Source organism: Oreochromis aureus, linkage group 18 (assembly GCF_013358895.1).
Source record: "Oreochromis aureus strain Israel breed Guangdong linkage group 18, ZZ_aureus, whole genome shotgun sequence".
NCBI classification, from domain to species: Eukaryota; Metazoa; Chordata; class Actinopteri; order Cichliformes; family Cichlidae; genus Oreochromis; species Oreochromis aureus.
The window spans coordinates 17,256,461-17,274,518 of NC_052959.1; the positions used below are offsets into that span (position 1 = coordinate 17,256,461).

The 18,058-nt window shown below is 40.9% G+C and overlaps 1 protein-coding gene across 2 annotated transcripts in view; it reads left to right on the forward strand.

The window, feature by feature from the left end:
* LOC116318659 (tensin-3) overlaps positions 1 to 18,058 on the forward strand; it is a 33,508-nt gene that overhangs the window by 2,638 nt on the left and 12,812 nt on the right. The window contains exons 2-13 of one of the 2 annotated variants that reach the window (XM_031737739.2): positions 3,432 to 3,599; positions 3,805 to 3,855; positions 4,043 to 4,165; positions 5,843 to 5,907; positions 7,013 to 7,096; positions 7,915 to 8,027; positions 8,529 to 8,589; positions 8,786 to 8,861; positions 8,942 to 9,071; positions 9,322 to 9,387; positions 11,779 to 11,880; positions 16,412 to 17,599. In XM_031737739.2, coding sequence (XP_031593599.1) covers positions 3,450 to 3,599; positions 3,805 to 3,855; positions 4,043 to 4,165; positions 5,843 to 5,907; positions 7,013 to 7,096; positions 7,915 to 8,027; positions 8,529 to 8,589; positions 8,786 to 8,861; positions 8,942 to 9,071; positions 9,322 to 9,387; positions 11,779 to 11,880; positions 16,412 to 17,599 — 2,209 coding nt within the window. In that variant the 5' untranslated portion in view covers positions 3,432 to 3,449. Of the gene's footprint in view, positions 1 to 3,431; positions 3,600 to 3,804; positions 3,856 to 4,042; positions 4,166 to 5,842; positions 5,908 to 7,012; positions 7,097 to 7,914; positions 8,028 to 8,528; positions 8,590 to 8,785; positions 8,862 to 8,941; positions 9,072 to 9,321; positions 9,388 to 11,778; positions 11,881 to 16,411; positions 17,600 to 18,058 lie in introns of those variants that run through there. The other variant, XM_039602084.1, reaches the window with a different exon arrangement.

Genomic DNA, 18,058 nt, shown 5'->3' on the forward strand with positions numbered 1-18,058 from the left:
GTTTCAGTCCCATCATTTCAGTTTAATTGACCTGTGAAAATATTCAAGCTGTCTCAAAAATGGAGGCTGTTGCCGCAGCATGTCAATCACAGGACTGAAGTTTGAGCCAACAGAACCAATTTGGGAGTGTGAATGGGGGAAGGGATGCCCTGATTGCTTTCATATGTGCTCTTTTTTTTTTGTTTCGCTCTGTCTCATCTTGTTTCTTAGTGATTTGCAAGCTATCCTCTTGACTATGCATTGGGGAATTTAGTTAGGTAATACCGATTTGTTTTGGATTCTAATAATGGCTTGTAATACAAATTTGTCATATTTTCAATAGGCTTTTACAAGCAAGATAGTAAATCCAAAATTAAAATAATGCATTGATTAGTTCTGAAAATCACATATCCTGCACAAATTTTAAAGCTTAGGGTTTATTTGTCATTGTAGCAGTGATGTTTTCAGAAAAAAATAATATGCAGCATTCTCCCTAAACTTGAAAATTACATTTTTCTTTCTTTAATCTCAACAAGCCTATTTCTTCTACTAGTTTGTGCACATATTACGTTACATATTAAATTCACTAATGGAAAATCCAGTTAGGGATGCTGTAGACAGCTTAATCACAAAGTTGCACATAGATCAGTTTAGTTGCTGAGGCTCTGTAGAGTCTTATTATTTGTGAGTGACAAGTATGTAAAGTTTTTGCCAACCCTTGTTACCACAATAGACTTTAAAATAAACAGCCATGAGGTCATTGCTCACATGATCAGGCTGTGATTTAACCCACAGGGCTTGCCCATGTCTGGATACAAAGACGGTCCTCATTGGTTTTTATGCCCTATTCCACGATGCCGCTTCTTTTATCTCATGGTTCACCTGCTCGTGCAGAGTGGAAGATTCCATGTGGTGGCCAGGTGATGGGTGTGGCCCGTTAAAAAGGCCTTCATCCCAGCACGCTTCACCGTACGCTCCTCAACATTTCATTACTCATAAAGGAATGTTTGATTAATTTATTTTCAGCAAGGTTTCAGGTAAGAAAGGCATTTGGAATGAGTCCTAAGTGATGGTCATGCGTGTGTGAACGTGGCTGACAGCAGCAGTGTAGCCTAGTCAAGCACCTACCTGCAAGGGTTGGAGCTTGGGGAGCCAGACACACCCTAATCCCCCAACATCCTGACCTTAGTAAACCTGTTGCAGCTTGTTCACCGTAAAACCTGGCAACCTCGAATCTCTCTCCGTCTCCCGCACTCCTCTACCAGCCTTGCTCTCACAGTGCCATGGGTGGGCTCTGGATTTGAGTTCCTTGGTACTGCTTATTCTGTCTTTGTGAGCTAATGCTGTGCCTCAAACCAGGAACAAAAGCAGTCAGTGCAAATTAAAGACCAATTATCTTTAGTGCGTGCTGGGGCAAGCTGCTCTCGGTGGACTGAGTGAAGGGTGGGAGAATTGAGAGGAAAATGCTGATTACTGCAGTGCCACTGCACATGAATGTTTCATATGAAAAATCGAATACTACTTAGAAGTTCTGTCACGTGTTATGTCATTTTTAGATACTGGCTACATTTGCGCATCTTTAGAGATGGGTTCCGCCCATTTGAACTGGGTGGAAACCTTTCTTTTTCACTCTGTTTAGTGGTATAATTAAAAATTTATTAGTTTCTTGTTGGAAAATTGCAGATTTGCAGAAAGCCAGACTAAAGCTTCATTTTTAACTTTATGAACTTAAAAGTTATGTCTCTAAAGAAGAAGGGAACACGTTAAAGTTTTGCTTTAAAATACAATTATACTGCTTCTTGCAGAAAATTGAGCCAGTATCATTCTTTGGCACTCCTGGGTCACACTAATGTTAAATGTTGGTTAAGTTGATACCTTTTCCACACAGTTAGCACAGTACTTTGACACTTTCAAAATATTACTGTGCCTTCTTCCCATTGCCATGCCCTGGACGCAGAGCCTAAGCCCTGGCCTGTCTGTTCATTAATTTCCCATTAGTCAACAGTTTTTCCTTAAAGTCACTAGGGAAATAAACTAACCCGGTCATTAGCTTCAACGACCTGAGGACCTGAGCGCCTCCTCCACCAACACACACACTCACAAAAACACAGCACAGTCCCTACCAGTGATGACCTCTTCACATGGCCTCTTTCATTCCGCTCTGAGGGTTCATTTAAGCCATGGCTACACTGTCCCTGATTTATGGCTCCCTCACTGTGCCCCTTCAAAGTGATGGGCTGTAGCCTGCAGTCGTCTCAGAGTTAATTAATGGACGCATTCTCGACAGGATCGTTTAATCACAACAAACAATCGGGTTCAGTCAAGAAGAGCGATGATGATATCTTTGGCAGCTTTAGCAATGTGCTTCTGTTTTTGTGAGTGTGCTTGTGAAAAATTTAATATTTGGGGAAAAAAAAAAAAAAGATTCAGATTCTGTTGAACAGTAGTCTCTTACAAATGCAAGACAGGAGTATAAATCATTTCTTAACCCGGGATTTGGTTTCATTTACAGACAGTTTTCTGTTTATAAAATTTAGCATAACACAGTTTTCCAAAAAGAAAAAAATCTGGTTCTTGAATCTTAGTTAATTAACTCTTTTTGAAAGACAGATCAGTACTGGCTTTAATTTAGAATGTAAGAGCACATGAAGAACGAAAGAAAGCTTAAGAGTTGAAGACTTTAATTCATCAAAAACGTAATTTTTGGAACTATTTTAATCCCTTTTAATTTGAAAATTTCTTGTCACAAGCAGGAGACAGAATTCTGTAACCAAGCTGGACTTCAGTCTATAAAGACTTGGGTTTTCCACACTAACTTATGACTATGAGGTCAGTTGGCAACAACTTGCTACTCTCTCGCTGCCGAGCCGTACAGAGTGACAAAGAGGCCGTACTAAGATACCGAGATAAGAGAGCAAGAGAAGAGTCTGTGGGATGTGTTGAGTAGCAGTGGGAGACTGGCTCTTCCTAGACCACCATAGCAGGAAGTTCATGGCCATGAGGTCACAGGGACACACCGTCACTCAGGGATTTACAGAAACTGGTTTCAACCGGAGTTCTTTGAAAGTTTTCTTTGTCTTTGTCATTGTTGCTGTGGATCACCGACTGCGGTTCCTAGATTGCTCATGTCCAGTCTTCTCCTGTGTCTTTTTGCAGTCCAGAGAAGTTCATTATCTGTCATGCTCAAAAGGTTAAAAAGATTGCGATATGTTGTATTGTCTAAGAGAGTATAGTATCTGTGGCACACACTACTGACCGTTGCTGTGTAAACACAGTATGCTGTGTCATACAATCTGGCATCGAAGTCATTCCCTAAAGTTATCTATGAGAACACGTACACAATGACAAAAGCTGAGGACTTTGACCATCAAATATTGACTTGAGTCACCTGCAGTGCTGTGAGACTGAAGGGCTTTTTCCTCTTGTGTCTCTGCTTGGATATTTTTTAACAGGAAAGCCAAAGATTCATAATGGAGGAGGGATATGAACTCGACCTTACGTATATCACAGAGCGTATCATAGCTGTGTCCTTCCCCCGGGGGTGCTCCGAGGAGATCTACTCACACAACCTGAAGGATGTCACGCGTATGCTCAAGTCCAAGCATGCAGACAATTACCTGGTCAGTGCCGGTCCATTTGCTGCTCTCCCCTAGAAATGTGCTGTAACTGTGTTGAAAGTGTTGAAAGGTGGTGGGCTTTCATGTAATCTTGACTTGATCCCAGAGTGATTTCATGCATTTGTAAGAACTTTTGTTAAGGAAGAATGCAGAAATCTTAGAGACAACATTTTAAGACCTGTGCTTTGTTGTGTTATGTTTTCTTTAGATCATCAACCTGTCAGAGAAAAGACAAGATCTCTCTAGAATGAACCCAAAGGTAAGGCATCTGGCATTTACTTCAAATAGCGCAACTGTACACCTCTGTCAGTCTACTTGATTAACTCAGGCTAGTGAGCAAATGTGAGCAAGATATTATTGATTTGTAAAGCATAGGGACAGAGGATGAGTCTTGTGGTTGTGAGCGATAGTGTGTGTGTTCACGTGTCTAATGGTGTTGTTTTTAGACCCTGGATACAGGCTGGCCTGACCTGCATGCTCCACCTTTGGATAAGATCTGCACCATTTGTAAGGCCATGGAGAGCTGGCTCAATGCTGATCCGCTACATGTGGTTGTTATACACTGCAGGGTGAGCACCTACAGAACCTTTATACAAATATGATATTGTAAAACATAAACAACAACAACAGTTTAAGACTAAGTGTGATTTGATCAGATTTGGTTAACATCTACTGAGCAGTCCACCAGCTGTCATGAGAATGTGGTTTTAAATGTTTGCTGAATCTGGGTAAGTGCAAACCAGTGAGAGAAAGGAAAAACACAAAATAAGCAGAAAACAGTTATGTGAAATAAACAATGTGGTTCTGCAGTGTGGTGCAAAAGTCTCAAGGCACCTGTTCATTTTAATGTTTTGCTAGAAAAATGGGAAATGGGTACAGTGATTTATTGGAATATGTGCAAAAATGCTTGGAAATACAATATATAGACAAACGAACAAACAAAAACAGAGTTTGTGCAGTTCTTACAAACTTGAATGTCAGCAAGTTGCTATGACCACCTTTATTCTTTGACACAGCCAGAATTCGATTGGGGAAAATTTCTTCTAATTTCTATAACTGGTCCTCAGGAATAGTTCTGCAGGCATCTTGAAGGACATTCAAAGTTCTTTTTTGGATGTTCTCTATCAAGATGATCCCAAACTGCTTCAGTAATATTGAGGTCGGGGCTCTGGGGAGGTGCGGTAAAGCATAATCAGATGCTTTCCAGATGGTATTAGATAATTGATCAAAATCTGATGAATCAAAATCTGATGGTATTTTTCTGCAGTCATAATTTTGATAAGATCCCCAACACCACTGGCTGAAATGGAGCCTCATACCTTGAAAATACCTCCACCGTGCCTCACAGATTGCTGTATAGACTCACTCTACAGCAGTTTGGCCACCTCCGTACAACAGATGAAACTAAAAATCTTAAATTTGCCCCTCATTTTCTGTTAGGTTGTTGTGTAATTTGGCACACCTCAGCCTTTTCTCTCTGTTTGCCTTATTAAGAAGGGCTTCTTGAAGGCCACCTTTCATCCACAGAGACCATTTCTGATGAGGATTTGACAAACAATAGATGGATCAACTAAAGGGCAGATGTTCTGCTGTGGATAGTTTTTTTTAATTGGCACTTTTCTATTTGTCCTCCACTTGTCTAGTTTTCCTATAAGCTCTTTCTAAAGTTTCTTTTTTGTGTAAACACTATTAATTTATATATATAACTGTGTTATCCCTGGCAGTTTGCTAATAATAAAGTATCTAAAGATAAAGATCTTTGCTAAGTTGTCTGATATGTGTAGACACAACACTGGTTCACCCTTTAAGTTGGTACATTTTTACACTTGAATGATTCTTAGGTCAGTGTTAAATGGGTTGTTAAACAAACAAAAAACATTCATCTGAAAATAGTAAAGTACACGGACTGGATTGAAAATGAATAAGCAGCAAATATCCAAAGGAAAGCTTTGAAAGACCTCCAGAAAGCCTGGAGAAATGTTGCTCAAGACTACCTTAAAACATTTTATCTTAAAAACAACATTTAATCTTTACAAAAAAAAAGTCTGGCTCAGTGGAAGCAAAATATAAAAGAAATGAGAGGTGACTCATGACTTTTGGACAATACTGTTCGTTTGGCTGGAACTTGTGTTTATGAAGACTGTGGGGGGCCTTTTGGCTTTGGTTTCATTTTTAGTAAAACTGCTGGTGCTGCGTGTGTAGTGAATCATCTCCTGTTTTTTTTTTTTGTTGTTTTTTGTTTTTAGGGTGGCAAGGGTCGAATTGGCGTTGTCATCTCTTCGTTTGTGCATTTCACTGACGTGTCAGCCAGGTAACCAACACCGTGTGTCACATTTCTCATGTTTTGTTACTATAAATGATGTTTCTTTCTTTTTCCTCTGAAGTCATGATTCATCATACTATGTGCGACCGCTCACTTCTGGTGGTGAAGCAGTATGAACAACAAACCACAACAATTCACGAAGACTCGATATGTTGTGTTTTTGTAGACGATAAGCAATGTCAAACCAACCACCAGGAGTTTATTCACCTCCTTTAATTTCGGGTTAAGGTGAATCAGAAAGTGAGTCAAAAGAAAAGTCACTTCTCTCAGATTCAAAGAAAAGCCACACGATTTAAGCAATGAATCACCCCGTATTGAATTGCATGAATCAACTTAGAAACATGTTAGTTACTTAAATGCCTTCTGGCCACAGTGTCAGTTTCAATGTATTTTTTTTTTATCATGAAGAAAACAGATTATAATTTTCTGACCAAGCAAGCAAATTCGGAAGTGCCGAAGGTTTAAGTAAATTGACACAACCTGCTGTTATGTCACTGCGTAGATTCTTTCTGCACACAGCAGACAGTGTGGCATGGCCATATATTGGCTCCTAATTCAGACAGTCTGTGCTTTTCTTAGCACTTACTTCCCACTGAGGAATACCATTGCAGTAAGGTGAATGTGAAAGACGGGGCAAAAGAGAGGTGGAGAGGTGGAGAAAGAGATAGGAAAACACAATGGGACAGATTTACAATGGAATAGATTCCGGGGTGGGGGGAGGAGATGAGCGAGATGGCCGATGACAGTAACAGAGCTTTGGTGAAAGGGCTCCAGAGCCTGTTGGTTTTAGGTCTGTCTGAATAGCCAAGCTGCGCACACACTCTGGCCTCTCTGTGTCCTCCTCTCCCCCTCTGTGTTTACTTAAAGCTGGCATTCCCTTCCTCTCTGTTGGAATCCTCTGTTTCTCTGGTTACTTTCCCTCTTGTCTATGCATGTATGCATGTGTGTGTGTGTGCGTGTGTCTCTGTGTATGTATGCATTGCCTTAATTGGATGTTACAGTTCACACTATTCAATTATAGAGGAGAGTATAATCTTTCTCTTGAGTCATAATTACCTAAAGCGTTTTACGTGTCTCTCTCTTTCTGTCAAAGTGCTGACCAGGCGTTGGACCGCTTCGCCATGAGGAAATACTACGATGATAAGGTCTCAGCTCTGATGACACCTTCACAGAAGCGGTAAGACCCAAAACATAAGCACGCCCTTCTATTTGGTAATAGAGCTCTAGCAGTGTGTTTGGCTCCTCACTGACCCACGTCTCCATCCAAACAATCAGATCCCAGACCCAGCTGATACCATACAGTCCCCATGCTGTTTGTTTACTTTTTGAGCTGACAGCTAGTCATTGTTTATCATTTTAATAGGATCCCATGGTAGCCTGATGTAATCTTAAACCTACATATCTCGCTCACACTCATGTCTCTTGGGCAAAACTGGTTTATCATTTCTGTCTAGTCTCTGTGCTTATCAGTGATAAACAGTAATGACGACGGTTACTGTTTTCTAGAGATACTAGACGGCAGATTCTGATTTTTTTCAACAGAGTCGTGCTGGCCGTTTTCTTTTTTTTCACATATTTAGCATAAGCAAAGCTGATGTGGCATTCTCACCTTGCAAAAAAACAAATAAGTCTGTTTTTCCAAAATGCTGAAGTGCTGTCAGGTTTGGAAAAAATATCTTAGCGATGTCACTTTACCTGTGAAAAATACATCTTTTTTTACAGAAAGGTCTGTAATAGCATCAGGGGTATTTACCAGGCAAGGTCAATGTAATGAAAAGATATTATCAAGTTGCATTATGGGAGTTGAATGAGCCAACATTTGGAGACTGACTCTTGTGGCTAAAAGACAGGATATCTTGGCTTCAATGAACAATGACATTGTTCTTTTTATATCTCACTTTTCAGTCCCCCTTCCCACTGAATATGTAATACTAAATCACTGAAGCAATACAAAGTCTTGTGTAATGTTGATATCCACCTCCGCTTTCCTCTCAGGTATGTTTGGATCCTCAACAGCCTGCTAAGCGGATCCATGAAGATCAATGCCTCCCCCTTGTTCTTGCACTGCGTCATCCTTCATGGGATTCCAGATTTCAACTCCGCAAGAGGTTAAACACATATTGTTTATCACTGTATATAGTTTCAAAGAAAATACCCTCACTTCTAGCATGGCACAAAGAAAGGAATTCGGAGACAGCCACATCAGAGTTCGAGGGGTAAACAAAAGTGGAGTCTGATTGGAACTGTGTCTCTCTTTTTCCAACTCTCACAAGCATGCTCAAACAGATAGAGGTTGTTTACATAAACAGAACTGAAGAAATGAACTTCCCAGTTCCCAGTAAAACCATGGGAACACACACATGCGCATTTTCGTGTGTACACGTAAATTGCTGTTTTCACTAATTTTACTGAAACAACAAAAAGGTTTTCATCACATCGTGGAGCTCAAATCCCTTTCTCACAGCAGCAGCTTATCACACTTCAGCTGTGAGCAAAACAAGCCAGGAAGTGTCTCCTGAATATTTTAGCTAACTGGCTTCTCGAGGTCTTGATAAGAAGGAACCTGTGACTAACATTTTGAAAACACTTTGTCCTTTTTTTATATATAGTATGCTGTCCTTACATCAAGGTCTACCAGGGAATGCAAGCAGTGTATTCATCTGGAGTCTAGTAAGTAGCTTACACATGTGGTACAGTAATTTGAACATTATAGTTTACTTCAAAGTATGTTGGAAGGCTTTAAAGCAGTTTTCTGTTTTAGTTAGTTTAATGTTAATTTGAATTAGTTACTGCTTTCTGTAAATATCTGTAATTGCTTCCACACTCTGGCTCCATGCGACAGACTTCTCTGTTGTTTTTGTTTAAGTCACATTGGTCCAGGCCACAGAGACCGTGTATGCATCACGCTGGAGCCTGCGCAGCTCCTAAAAGGGGACATCATGGTAGGGAAAAAAACAAACTGCGTTTTCAGATGTTGCGAAATCTGTGTCATCGTGACATTTGTTTGTTTTGTCTCTTGTAGATTAAATGCTATCATAAAAGTGAGGTGACTTCAGAGCGTGAGGTTATTTTCCGGGTGCAGTTTCACACAGGAGCAGTACAGGGTTACAACCTGATGTTTGAAAAAGAGGACATGGAGACTGCCAACAAAGGTAGACCTAGAAAAAAAATCCCATGAACAGATCTCATCACCCCGCTGATAGTAAACAGCAACTCCTCTACTCTACACATCATCTGCGAGGTTCAGCTTGAACTTAATTTAGACATGCTGCTTTTAGACCAATAATTTGGTTTCCCCAAACATGTTACAATTACCGAGAGAGCTGCAAACTAACAGCAACTTTCATCTTACTGGTTCTGGCTCTCATTTATGCACTTTTCTCCTTTGTGGTGTCAATTCAGATCCCAGATTTCCAGATTATGGTAAAGTGGAGCTGGTTTTCTCCGAGGGACCAGAGAAAATCCCAGGTAGACTTCTAATCCTTTATCTTTATTTAAAATTACCATAGGGAGTAGCAGGAAAATTTGAAAACCAGATACAATGTTCTCTTCTACTTTTACGTGCTGTCCTGTGCTCTGGTCTTCTCCCTCTGCCCCCTGATGAGAAGGGAAATGTAGTGTGAAGTGTGTGCTGACAGAGAGGCAAAGAAGCACAGCATGTGCTGCAACAGAGGCCCCACAAACTATGTGGGGCCTCTGTGCAGGTCTGATATACAACGAAATGTATATATTTCTATTGTCTTTTCTGTTTCTGATTAAGTCTTTTGGTCATCAGCCATATTGTGGTGGCACTTTCTATTACAGCTTGGTAATAAGAAGGTAATAATATGGAAATAGCAAGTTACTAACACTTAAATACCAAGTATACCTAGTAATAACTAGGTAATATGTTCTGTCAACAGTGGTTATACTTGAGTAATATTAAACTGATATTTACATAATTAGGAAAGAAGTGTGGAAACAAACTGTGCATTGGTTGACAACACTAGTTAATAAAATAGGGCTATAGGTTATATAATAACAATATAATCACCTTCTAGCAATAACATAGTAACATCTGAGCATGTGAATTTTTATATACTGAAATATATTGAATACTAATATAGTTGATTGTGCTTTGTTTCTCCTCTAAGGTCGCAATTTAAATATTGTGTTTGCTGCTGTGGCTAATGACGTGGACAATGAGCAGTAGTTTATGTGTAATAACCAGCAATCATGAGTGTAAAATACAAAACTTCACATTTCTAGTAATATTTCCTGCATTTAAACCTAGGACTCCAAAAATATGTCAGTATTTGCTAAATGTAAATAAATAATAATGACTCAAGGTTGGGTTTATGCTATACAGATTATTTGTTGCTACACTAATAGAATACAGGCCATGGTTCTGACAAGATTTGAGCAAATGTAAAAAAAAAAATGAGCACACTTTAACATTCTGACCATATGACCGCTCAGCTTAGCTGCCTTTTAATAATAAAACAATTTCTCTGAATATGAATTTGCGTTTTCATTCGTAATAGCATTCAGCTTGTTTGAAGTTACATATGCTACCAAGGTTACCAAGCTGTAATAGAAAGAGCTACCAGTAATATTTTTGCTGATGATTTTGGGTCTTAAATAAAAACCTTAAATTTATTTTATCTTGGTTTGTAGTCATCCCACAAATTAAATAAAACTGATTCTTTAAAAATTTGAAATAAAAATGTTCAGAAACAGAGAGAACGCGTTACTGTAATCTGATTACTTTTTTCAAGTAATGAGTAATGTAAGGGATTACCATTGCAAAAACGGTAATTAGATTACCGTTACTTTCACGTAGGAACGCTGCGTTACTGCGTTACTAAAACTGTGATTTTTTTTTTTGCGAGGATGTCTCATGACGGTGACGTAAGCGAGTGCGACGTTCATGACAACAGCTGTCTGCAGATCAACAATGGATAATATATCGAAAAGGGAGAGAGTATGCGTGCAGCGTTTAAAGCGTGGAAGTACTGACCTTACTTTGAGTTTGATTCCATAAAAGTGACAAAAACATTAGTGTCCACTGTTCACTGCGTGGGAAGAAAACTTCTTTTTAAACCCCTAAACTTCCAAGCAAGCACCGAGTGCGCTACGACGTAATGTGAAATTCACAGAGAAACTCGCGGATTCTTCCACTGACCGCCGCGGCACACCTGCACCAGGGTAAACCTCCGCCTAACCCACTCCTGCTTTATAGGTGAAAATAGAGCAACAGGACCGCTAGTCTTTGATTTTATTTATTTTCTGCTGTGTTTTACTTGCATCTATTTGAAAGAGTGAGTGTAAAACAAAAAAATATTTTATTTTATGTGCTGGAATGTGCAGAAAATAGGTTTAAATGTTAAACAAATTTCTTCCAGTCAGAGAATGTTGCATATAATTTAATTTTTGCTTGATGCATAAAGTTAAAAGATTAAAACTAATAAAACAAGTTTTAAAAAGAGACGTTTCCATTTGATTACATTTTGTATGATGAATTATGCAGAAAAAGTAGAATTGGACTGAAAGATCTATCGCTTTATCACCTATTCAGGTTGTAAATCGTGTTTTTAAAAAGTAACTAAGTAATTAATTACTTTTGAAAATAAGTAATCAGTAAAGTAACGGGATTACTTTTTGGGGGAAGTAATCAGTTATTAGTTACTGATTACTTTTTTCAAGTAACTTGACCAACACTGTTCAGAAATGACATGGCTTTCCTGCTATCAGATTAATGAGAAGGGTCAGCGCTACTTCCCAGTCACTTTATGATATATATGACACTACAGCCATCCAGCTTAACATAGCATACAAACTGGACAGTAATGGGTTTTTTTGTTTGTTTTTTTATTCCAGGTGCTGACAAGTGGAAAAATGGAGGAGATGTTATTGTGGACTACAACACAGCAGATCCTCTAACTCGCTGGGACTCGTACCAGAACATCTGTGATGGCGAAGGTACTGTTGTGATGCCTCAGTGGTCTTTACGTGACTCACGAGACTAGTATTCATCCAGCTTTATTTCCTTATCATTTTCCCAGCTTTCAGTGCGTTCTTTCTCTTTTACGTTTACACCAACACATGCACCCTTTTTTTTTCTCTCTTGGTTATTAACCCCCCTTGACAGGGCCTGTTGTGCATGTTAGTGAGTGGCTACAGCGTGATCGCAATAACATCCACGCACAGTCACTGCTACATGATGGGTGTTTACATAGGAGTGGGACTTCAATCCAAGTTATGACATTTTCGAAGAGAAACTTTCATTTTAGACTCCAGGGTGATGGAAATGGCATGGAGTGTATCTGTGTGAGGGATAGGGAGGATTGTTGTTGTATGCAGGAAATGCTGGGTTCAAAGCAAGAGCAGTCAGTTCTCAGGAGATTTCTGTTTTGTTGTTTCATGAAATGAATAGGCATGCTTTAACCCACTCACACATACACACTCTCACTACCGCCCACACACATTCACACACAGACACACGCACATATAAATATATATATATATATATATATTCTCACACACACACACACAGAGCCACCCTGTCGGGGCGTCCCGTCCTAGCTGTGGTTGTTGCTCTCCACTCGACCACAGAATTCACAACAACCTCCCAGAATAGAGCAACGTGGTGGTGGCATTAAAACACAGATCCACCCTGTTCCAGAATTCATTGAGTGTTTTTATAAGCTAAGTTCAGCATGCCTTTTTGTGTTGCTTTTTTTTGCTTTCATTTGAAATACTCCAATAGATTTCTTCATGCTCACTTCTGGGAATGCAATAAAAACACAACCACTCAAACTTAAGAATTCATCAAAGCAAAGCAATGACAACAACAAAGAAGCATTTTTTCTATTGCCTCGATTCCCGAGCATTCATGTGGGATATTTACAGCCTTATTTTTCTCATGTAAACGCTAAATTTGAGAAGCAAGACTAGGAGCTTTGTTGGAATTCTACATCCACTTACCACCCCGTCTTCTGGCAGGACTAGTTTACCTCCACGAGGCTGTCACTCGGAGCTTCTTCAGGAGGAGGAAGTCTGGGAAACGTTTGCCACTTAAGTGCTAATGTTTTGAAAAGAAAACCTGATTTACTTCAGTGGCTTTTCTTCAGTCATCAGTGTGTGTTTATCCCCTTGTGTGAATTGATGGCTAACAAATTATTAATTCAAGAAAGGTTGTTGACTGTTTCTTTTTAATGTATGTGGCTGGCAGTGTTAATTTTTTTTATTTAAATAGAAAGGGGGGATATCCATGGAAATGTCTCCTCTTTGCTGTAAATAATCCAGTGTTGTCAGCATTTTTCATCGGACTTTTTTCCCTAATTAAAATGCAGTTCTGTAAAATCTGGTCACAGTAACCAATATATAATGTCCTAATTATAACATAGAATACAAATAGTTCAAAAATGTTAACTCACATTAAATGAAAGCAGATCCTGTAAAAGTTGATTAAATGGTTTTGAATGATACTTTGAATCAATGATGCTTTGATACTTGAAATCCTCTGACAAATTAACTAAAAAATGGATAGATGTCTTTTTTTAAAATTTCTTTTTAAATCATAGACGGTTACATTTTGTTTTTGTTTTTCATTTGAAGACTTGAGGGTGAAGTTTCAAATTAACTATGGAGCAAGCTGTGTTATTTGCGAAATTACATTCACTTTATTTAAAAAAATAAGCTTCAAAACGCACAAATCCTATAAAAATATTTAAAAAGTCAAGTTCAATGACATATTAGTTGAGTGTCTAGTGTTTCTTTCCTCTGTAAAGTTGAGCATCTCAACATGAGATGGGAGATTGACTCATATTTGGAAGAAGCCTCAAGTGGCCATCGCATGAACTTTAATTTTCAACACTTCTGCATTGGTGTTATTTTTAAGTACTTGGACGAGGTAAATTTGCCATCATGTGGGAATAGCTACAGATCATTCCTGCAATCAGGAATGGCTGGATTGAAAGGGCCAGTGAAGCGTGGAGAATCGCACTTTAACTGACTATACTGAATTTTAGGAAAGACTAGCATCAGATATACACCTATAAAATGAAACCTTTGACTTAAGCCACTGAAAGACTGTATCTCTTCTGTTTCTAAGTACTGTGTTGACCATGTCAACTCCAAAACTAAGAAAATAAAACTTTCCTCATGGTAAGATACTGCTAGGGTTGAGTATTGTTCAATAATAGTCATTATTTGTTCATCTCTTTGTACAGTGGAATTTAAAGTGATTCCCTGTGTGCGGCAGTATACAGATCGTAGGCACATGCAGAAGGCTGGGTGGAAGCAAATGAGGATGCTCATCATCATTATGTGTTTGACTCACATTTTTGGCATTCGTGGGGTGCGGGATGGTAGTAACTGAGAAGGAATGGAAAGGGTTGGGTAATTGCATAGGCATACAACCAGACCTCCTCCTGTGATACAAAAGCAGCTGGAGGAGCAGTCCTGGTTTCGTGCACTGTAATTGGTAGATTATTCAGAGACTGACCATACCACAACAGCCAAAATGATGAATGCTTGATGTAAATGGTTTGACTGATTTTCTTAGGTTTGCTACCTAAGAACACATTTGGTCAACCATCTATGGCTTTCTTAATGTCAAGATTGGTAAAACTGTTTTGAAAACAATGCGTGAACCCCGTAATTGGGTTTGAGGCACATCTGTTTCTTGCCTGCATTGTGCATGAGGGCATCGGGCGTGTAATTTCACGACACACAAGAGTAAAAGAAAAACAAACTTGGCTGCCACTTTTCGTGAAATTTGCCCCGAGCTCCCTGCAGACGCTAATGACTGCTTTAATTGAAAAGTGTCTTTTTGAGGAGCGAAAATTTCTTGAAGTACAAGAATGTTGTTTTCATTCTTTGATCTTCTCTGGCCTGCCCTCTCTCTTTTCTTTCATCTCCTGATTTTTTTTTTTTCTCTTCCCCCTCTTCTCTCCCCAATGGGGTAGTCCCCTAATACAGGGCAAGAGGTTGAGGCGGGCTGGTTTCCTCCAGCCCGCCTCAGCTCCTTAGTCCCGCCTCACTTGTTTACATTCCTCTGCCCTTATTTGGAGAACTCAAGGTCCCCCTCGCCACCACCCCAGCCCTCCCTCTTCCCTTGTATAGAGTGCAAACACCTTCCTGGCAGTGAAAGAAAGCAGGGCCAACTTATTCGAAGTCTCTGAATTTGCCCCTTACGATTACCTGCGTGTTAAAAGCAATGTCTGCTCCTCTGTGCATTCATCGCCTGTTCTGCTCTTCAAGTTTTATTTCACCGGAGGCTGGGATTGTCTTGTTTGCTTACCTGGCAGGGACAGTGAAGGTAAGAGATTTTATTCTGCAGCCAAATGGGTGGCCATGAAGGAGGAGGCAAGGTGTGGGGGGGGTGGTGATGATGAGAGGGGTTGATGAAGAAAGATGGCTAGTATTCAGATTTAGAGGTTCAAACCTGCTTAAACCTTAGTAGAAGGAATTTCTACCAAGACTGGGCAAAAAGAATCCCAGCAGCACATGCCTGAAGGCAGTTTTTAAAAGTGCATTTTGCATGACTCGGGGGGAGCCATGCAGAGAGAGGGAGGTGGGCTTTTATCATGCATGTCTGGCATTCAAATCCTCTGGTTGTGGATTGACTGAAAAGCAAGTACTTTAAAGCAGTAGGCTATGGAAGAATTGTAGGAGTCATGTTCCCTGCTCTCTTTTGTTGTAGCGGAGGGAGAGTGACAGTGAGACGGCAGTTCTGCTTACTTGGCAACATTGTTCCCTCACCCTTGGAATTCAACTCCAGACCTCATTTTGCAAGATGTCTAGCATGGCTGAAACCAGATTTTTCTATTGTCGTGCATGCCGTGATTTAGCTCGGCCTTTCAAAATGACTGACCTCTAGAGATTTATCTGTTACTTCTGAGGATTAAGGAGCTTGTTTGGACATATGCTGAGGGTCAAGGGGCAAGAGCGAGGGAGTTGGGTGGCTTCATCACAGCTGGGTGAGGAATGCAGGGGTCAGAGAAGATCCACAGCTGTCCGACTGTTGCAGCAGAAGACAGAGGACTTCACATCTCATATATAATCTATATAATGAAGACCACCTTTTGCCTGTTATACACGCTACTCTACTACTGCTACTACTAAACAAGCACTCTAACTGTTGGCCTAATGGGAAAGGATGAGTAGAATATCTTTAGTTGAAGTAAGTTTAGATTACAGAAAAAATATGTGGTTGAGCCTACATAACATTACACTTTTTTTCCCAACACATCTAATTTAATGACTTGTCTCAGTTCAGTATTATAAGTCACATCTCTCTCTTCTCGTACTCTGTCTTGTAGTCTGTTGTCATGGTCACGTGAGGCGTGAGTGTTTGGCGTCTGTAGTGAGTCTTCTTGTTAACAGAGTCTTCTCTGTCTGTGGTTTCTTGTCCCGTTTGTGTTTGTGAGTCTCTGCTGTTTGTGCGTCTCTGTGTGTGCCCATACCAGCTGACTGTATGAAGCGCCGCATCTCTTCTGTTTTGCAGCACCACGCTCTCAAGGCCTAACACAGGACAGGACGGCAAACAAGAGGAGCCCCACCAGAGGAGACGTCGCGCTGGCCCAAGGGCCGCGCACAACCTCCGCCACCTCTAGCCCTGACCACAGTGACCACGCTCTCTCTGTCAGCAGTGACTCAGGCTTATCTAGCACTTCCCTGTGGGCAGACAAACCCACACCTGTCGCCAGCGCTACCACCACCACCTCCGTCAAAGCTAACCAGGGACCAAGTCAGCAGGAAAAGGTCCAGCTAAAGCGCCTCCTGAGTGGTTTTGGCCTTGAGGATCCATCACTGGAGGAGATGACTGACGAAGGCTCTAGAGTGGGCGTCCAGCAGGTAGTCCCAGCGCAGGTGCACATCAATGGAGACCCACAAACCCGAGAGAGGGAAACAGACATTCTTGATGATGAAGTCATTACAGGTCATGATCTGCACAGTGTGGACAGCTTAGGAACCTTGTCGTCATCGTGCCACAAGAGCAGCCAGAACTCCCTGCTGTCAGATGGCTTTGGGAGTCCCGGAGGGGAGGAGCAGCAAAGCCAAAGCCAACACCACATCCACCATGTCGCACCTCATCCTATCGAGGACTATGAGAGATCCTATGCTGAGGCTAGAAGGGGCTGTCTGAGCTACAGGAGCAACTCTATAGCCTCCTCTAATCCCAGCAATGCCCCTGTGCCCCAGCAGCATGTCTACAGACAGGGAAGCTATTCCACACAGTCCTGGGTTCGGCAGCAGCAAATGGTTGCCGCGCAACACTTTACCTATATGCCAGAGGATGGAAACGATGCAGATCGATTCCACGGGAACAAGCAGGGTGGTAGTCTACCTAAAGCAGGCCTGCCCGCTGAACCACAGGACCTTACCAGGGACTCTGCAGCAGATCTTATTAGAAACGCCGCACCCCACAAAGAACAAACGTCGATAAACAACAACAATAACAACAAACGGGATGAGGAGTTCAAATCTCTCACGAAGGACATCGACAACTCCATCGACCAGCTCAATCAGCTGATCATGGATCTGGATCCCACGTTTGTGCCGAGCCACGGCAGCTCCATTAAGACAAAAGGTGGGGCACCGGTCAACGGCTCCGTCGGCAAATGTTCAAACGGCATCAACCTCAGATTCAGCGATAATAACTCAGCAGACCTGAAAAGCACACAGCAGACAGGTAAGATAGTCAGTCTGGGTGTGGTGGTGGTGGTGATGGTGTTGATGTGGTGTTGTCCTGGAAAAAAATGTATGACTAACCTCAGACAGGGAAGTTGTTTGCCTTGATGCAGCAAATAAACACAGAAAAAAATATATATAAGCAGCAAGACCTATTTCATCCCAAGTTGTTTTTCTCCAGCACCATCAGCTTTTCTTCCACCTCACTCAAGAGCGAACATAACAAAGCACACCTTCTCTCCCCTTCCCACCTGGCGTGTTTTAGTGGCAGAAATAGCAGGGTTGTTGCCAGGTTTTCAGATGTTTTCAGATATTTTCTGAGGAAAGAGCGCTGTCCTGACTTGTTTTTAGCTGTGTGTTTAGCTATCTGAGGGCGGGATCAGTGTGGTACATGAAGACAGACAGAGCAGCTATCGTCCTCTCTTCTGAACCTTACCGTCTCAGTGTTTGTTAATAGAGA